Genomic DNA, 6,115 nt, shown 5'->3' with positions numbered 1-6,115 from the left:
ATCATTCACACAAGTTTAATTTCCGAAAACATAGAAGCTAATCATATAAAAATCAATCTGTGAATAAAATATTTACAAAAAATTATCTTAAAAATACTTATTATAGTTCCTTTCAGATACTGCCTCATTTCATTTCAACCTTTTTGCTGTGTGCTGAATAAACACATCCAAACAAACTTACTCATATACCATGCAGCATAGACACAACTATCCATTAACAAATGACCATATCATTGAACAGGAATTGAACTTTACAGTGAAAATCAACACATGAAGGCTCTCTTTATTCGCAACAATGACTTCAAAATATATTTACAAGAAATACGGAATGTTAATGTTGTTGCTTTCCTGAAAGGATGTATGTTTTGTGGAATGTTGGAGTGGGACAGTGGAGGCAGTAGTGTACCCTGAGACAGGCAGTCAGCTGATCTCATCTTATCATGAAAGCTGTAGTTTCATTCCTGTATGAGCAACAAGATTATGTACAGGTGACAGTATCCACACTGAATCATGGTTTTAATTCCATTGGATTTGTCATGTTCAGCAGTAGAGGACATTTTGCTCAATCGATCATAGCAAAATTGAACTGTGTTCCATGAAAGACTGACTTTGCACATTAAATGGCTGAGATAGTTTTAACGATACTGTACTGTACAAGGCAAATATTCTCACAATCAGTTCAAGTAGCTGTCACGACTTTTTGAAATATCTAGTAACTTCTAAATCTTATATCTTAAAGGGATAGTCATCGGAACTGCGGCGCAGTGCGCCTGTGCAAGTTTCTTGTTTACAAACAATGTGCACGATATCAAGATGCATCTCATCGTCATAGCTGCAACATTTAAATTATACGATGATAGATTATGACAGACATGTTTGAACTGTCATCAATCACCACTGTGCCTTGGATACATTGTTGCCATGGGTCGTATGGTCCCAAACGACCTTTTAGCGCAGTTCCGATGACTATATCCCGTTAACCAATTGTGCAGCTTTCCTTCTTGCACATGAGCATACCAGATTCTATATGTACCTAGTGTGTAGCCATGAACAATGAAGAAGAGAATATTTTTCTTTTCCCTATGGTGGGCGGTTTTGAATTCAAACTAACTACCTGGTAACTCAACAAATGCTGTATTACAGGACATATTTATAAAAGATGCTGTATTTTTATACTACTGGCAGTGTCTGCAAGGAAATTGGCAAATTTATATTACAACAGCAGCTGACCATACATGAATGACATCACCAGTAAAATGACTGTGATAGGAACTTGGCAGCGCTGGCAACCCAGCTACTTTCAGTTTTCTTATTATCAGTTCTGACGACAGCCTTGTCAGCACCTTTGATGGGACTGTCATCTTCAGGTAGATACTGTGGCAGAGAGTCATTCTCCTTGTCCACAGTGGCTGGATTGGCACCAAACGACAGCAATACCTGTGTGCAGAGAAATTGTGAAATACACTTTTAGTACATGAGATAAATCATGTGACCACATCATGTGATTATGCAAATCAGTCCTCACATAATGATGAGCTAGGATTCGACTACAGTCAATATCTAAACTCTAAAGAAAATGATCATTTCAAACATGCATGAATCCCAAGATTATGAGTTTGTGAAATTGAATAACCAGAAAAGCTTGTAGACTATAAAGACCAACAAGAAGATAATCTATAGAGGTAATGCTATAATATATTTCAATATTGACAATTTATATAAATTTTTCAGATTATCAGTGATTAATTAGCCTCTAAACATATTATAATGATAAACAATATAAATATACAGGCTGTATTGAAAATCTTGACGTAGATGATTCCCTAATACTTTAGAAGATAACAGAATACACCTGAAACCAATACCAGTCCCTTTTTTAACAGTTGTCTCTTTGACAACTGTTAAAAAAAAGGCTCATCTTACCTCTTGTCCATATTCATCTTTGATAACTTGCTCTGCTGACATTATCTTGGATTTAGCAATGGCCGTCACAAGCACCTGTACTCACACACAAAGATAACATTGCATTATGAGATATACACAACAAAGAATAATAGGGAAAAATTAACATGTCCTAAACGACTACTAGATGGCTCATCGCATGGCTGCACAGATTAAAAATAATGTATTATGGCCAGAGAGATTTAAATTGGATAAATGACATGGTGTTGTGTTTATGCCATTTGTCATGTATGTGAAAGAACACTTAGAAGATGGTCAAGCATATAGAACACCGTTGAGATATTAAAGGTTTACCGTCACCTGTAATCTAAATATGCCCATATATGGTCAAAGGGGCATTCCTTGGTATTCAAAATGCCCATGTGGGGGCGCCGTTTTTAAAAAGCAGCCACCTGCTTAAAATGTGTGATTGGTTAGATTTTCTCTTTCCATGGTAACTGTGGCAAAATTGGAACAGGTGACAGTATACCTTTAATCGGGCTATCTCAAGGCAGTAAAAGGATTATGCCCTGACTTGCCTAGGAAGCAGAGTAGAACACAAAATTCTGTTCTTAAAAAGATATGTGTCAAGAAAAGGCAAAGATGATGACATAAACAGGGCATTCAACAATATTCATGAATTCAAAACAACACCCTCTCATATTCATGATTCTTGTAATTGGTTTACAGAGACGATGATTGGGTCTTACCTCTGGTTTGAGTTCTGTTTTGACTCTGAGAATACATCGACGATTAGACATGTCAAATGTGAAACTGATGACACCTTTCACTGGCAACAACAGCTCTTCACAAATCTTACGACATTGCTGAAATGAGAAAAGACAGTATAATGGCAAGTCAATGCATTGAATCTAATGTAATAAATACGATAAATGGAATGGCACGGTGCCACACATGTACTCACATACTGAACTAATACTGTACGCACTCTTGCATAGAGTGTCTACAGTTACTCCTGTTGTTAGACCTTATGACTTACCTTTAATAGCAATGCAACATTCTGAGTATGTGGTTGTGCTGATATTATGTCTTGGATATTCAGTTTAGATAGAAATTCTTAGAATCCCACACATACAAACATACTCAGTCAAAATAATACTACCAAGATTGGTATACAGCCTGATGACAAATGAAGCACAAAGGGCTGCCCACAGTTTGTTTTGGATCACACTGGCATTGTTGTATGACAAGCTAGAATACTTTTATAAAACACATGATGTACATTTACGTTAGAAATAGAAACTTGAGTTTATGGTATTTTCTTACTAAAACTTGTGTTTACACCTGGCTTGGGATCTTTGAACTTATCCCCTCATATCAGTATTAGATACTGGATGGAATATGTAAGGTATGAGAACATAAGACACTACTCACCAGATCATTAAGTCCCTTGACTTGTAATGTCACTGTTTTTGCTCTTTTGTTTGCATTTCCGAGGAAGTGTGTCTTCTTGTATTTGTTGGTTTTACCTTGCGTTGTTTGATTACAGTTATTAACATGGTTTTTCAGGGGACTGTGGTTAGCTGGTGAAATCCGACTTAAAATCTTCCTGGCCAAGTGCTGTATTCGTTTATCATGTTGTCTACATATATCACAAAATTGAATGAAGTTATTGAAGTATTAAAATGATTGATTAGCAAACTGTTTCCTAGAAATCATATTACTATATTGCCACACATGCAGTTTCATGTCCTTTTCCAACATTTTTATGCCGGAATTTCCCTGCAATGTTAGTATTGACGTAACTTCATTGTGCCTTTCTGTGTTCCATGTGACATTGCAATATGCAACTTTCCTCCTTGCCGTTGGTGATGGACATAGTACAGCTCACAATTCAAGCAAAAGGGGCATGTTTTGTATTTTATCATACAGAAAGTATCATATTCTGACCTTTTCAATGTATCTTGTAGAGCATCTACCACATATGGCAAGTCTCTCATTACTGGTCTGTTGGATGGATTTTCTGAAAGATCTTGTAGTGCCTATTAAAAGACAATTTCAAAGTTGTATGACATATTGTAGTGAAAAACACCTCTAAATGATTATATTATACCATATAATACCAGTATATTGACGGTGCAAATACTGCGATCTAATGGTCGAGACACAAAAAGAACCGTGATATATTGGCGATATACCATTGCTAGCATACACGTGAGTTCTTAACTTTAGCAAAAATCTGCTTTCGACGTTCCACGCCAGAATTTCAATATACTGTTATGATATAATAGCAATAAATCTCTCGATTTGACCAGTTCACTTCATATGTGCACTCGCTATCGCTTGTGCATCTATGTCATGTACCAGTCAAAATCTTGTGGTATACCATCACATGTTGTGCTTTATTGCTTAAATATTTCATGTTGCATGGATTGTCTGGATCTTCCACCACACTGAGACAATTTGAAACAGATACAGTTATTTAAGTGATGTGATGTGGCTCAGTGTAGAATACTTCTAAATCAGTAAATAGCATGACTTTTAGCCATCCACATTTCAATGGTTGTTGCCTGTGAGAAGTACATAAATGGTACTGTAAGTGCATATGCTCTGGACAGTTTGTGAAGACTGTTGCATGCATACATATTGTGGAATAAACTACCAAACTTTTGATAAAAGGCAATGACTTTGGAATCAAGGTGTTGGGTCTTGATGTTATTGTTCAGCCATTCAGTGGCAAGCTCACATGAGAGAGGCAAGTTGGCAGTTACACTGTGCGGTATGATATGACAATATGATGTTGCAATGAAAGTATGAATTGTATAATATGTTGCTCACAGCCTACATTTAGTTTTGATGATCATTGTAAAACATATACATGTATGTACCAAGACAGAAAAGGAAGTGGCATGTGTATTGATGAATTGGCAATACTGTATCCTCTTTTAACAGGACTTACTCTATATGAGAGCCAACCGCAAAGTGTGAGTACCCAGCAATGTGGATATGCTGATAATTCATGCAAACATCAAAGTGAACATCACGTGTACATCTGTGCTAAATTACGGGTAAAAATTAAAGCAACCAATAAATCTTTAAAAAGGAAGATTTTTCTGGAAAAAATGGAAAGGGATCGTCAAAATTAAAGGCACTTTCACATATAGAATTTGTTTATATAATAAATTGTCCAAACAAATACTTGTAGCTGTATATGCAAGCCAAATGGTTCATGAGACTATCAGTTTCACACAACCCATCATAACCATGAGGGCAAAAAATATTCTTGAGAAACAAAATATTGCAAATTTAGTTACAATTGACACGAAATCTGAATTGAACCCAAGATACATTACCTCTAGTGAAGTCATTATAACACTGCTATCTTTGTTGTCCAAAAAATAAACTAAACCTTGCATTGAAGCTTGATCCTGCAGAAAGACCCATTATTATTTGTGTTATTGTTATGTGTCTATCAGTTGCCTATTACTGTACTAGTCTACATCATAGAAAATTAGAAAGTATAATGAATTACCCAAAATCAAATTTACTTTAGCTTAATTGGGCTGGTGTATGTACTATTTTTGTCTCCAAAAGATTAATAGTACTCTGTTGGCATATCTACTCAACTTTCAAAGGCATGTGTTTTTATTATCATTACTAGTATGATTTTCTAATTTCAAGACCATTGTAATAATATATGATATATTAATGTTAATGAAAATAGTACCTTGACTAAAGCATCCCTATTTTGAGGATCTGCTGCTAATGTTCGCAACTGTTGGACAATAACTCCAGCATCCATTTTATATTGTTGAAGTTGGTGGCTGTTTGCTGCAAGATACAGAAAGAGAAATGTTGCTGGACTGAAGATTTTGTCTTCAAAACAAAGTCACACTGTTCAGTACGCGTTACTTCACTGCAATCTTAATAGTTAATAGTACAATGTACAAGTCCCTTCTCATTACTGGTGGAGGAACCACGGTTTGTGCTATGAGCTGAAAATAACGTTCATATGCTAGATGCTCAGCTCGCTGTAGTATACTAATAGTATATTGCTGTGCAAAGTTTGGCCATGGTGATTGCAACAAGAAATAAAGGGGCTTCGCGAATCGACGACCCAAGCGCCTGTGGTCACAGGTGCTTGCATGCGCGAGCGTGTGTGGTGAAATACGGTATCGGATTAAAATTTATCGCTACATTTCCTCACTTATTA

At 36.1% G+C, this 6,115-nt stretch overlaps 1 protein-coding gene across 1 annotated transcript; it reads right to left on the bottom strand.

The window, feature by feature from the left end:
* On the bottom strand, nucleotides 1-5,785 carry LOC139132976 (armadillo repeat-containing protein 1-like). Its single transcript, XM_070699313.1, has 7 exons — nucleotides 5,630-5,785; nucleotides 5,256-5,330; nucleotides 3,853-3,944; nucleotides 3,337-3,544; nucleotides 2,652-2,768; nucleotides 1,924-1,998; nucleotides 1-1,437 (listed from the first exon to the last, which is right to left on the bottom strand). The coding sequence occupies exons 1-7, from the start codon at nucleotides 5,702-5,704 to the stop codon at nucleotides 1,246-1,248; spliced, it is 834 nt and encodes a 277-aa protein (XP_070555414.1). The 5' UTR covers nucleotides 5,705-5,785; the 3' UTR covers nucleotides 1-1,245.
* Between the last annotated feature and the right edge of the window lie 330 nt (nucleotides 5,786-6,115).

Source organism: Ptychodera flava, chromosome 5, assembly GCF_041260155.1.
Source record: "Ptychodera flava strain L36383 chromosome 5, AS_Pfla_20210202, whole genome shotgun sequence".
Classification (NCBI taxonomy): domain Eukaryota; kingdom Metazoa; phylum Hemichordata; class Enteropneusta; family Ptychoderidae; genus Ptychodera; species Ptychodera flava.
This window is presented reverse-complemented; position numbering and strand designations above follow the sequence as displayed.

Bases quoted from the DNA above. Each gene is read 5' to 3' on its own strand.
- LOC139132976 (XM_070699313.1), bottom strand. From the start codon at position 5,704: ATGGATGCTGGAGTTATTGTCCAACAGTTGCGAACATTAGCAGCAGAT. The intron at 5,331-5,629 runs GTACTATTTTCA...GTCTTTCTGCAG, and splicing joins ATAGGGATGCTTTAGTCAAG to GATCAAGCTTCAATGCAAGG. The intron at 2,769-3,336 runs GTGAGTAGTGTC...TTCTCATTTCAG, and splicing joins TCAAGGGACTTAATGATCTG to CAATGTCGTAAGATTTGTGA.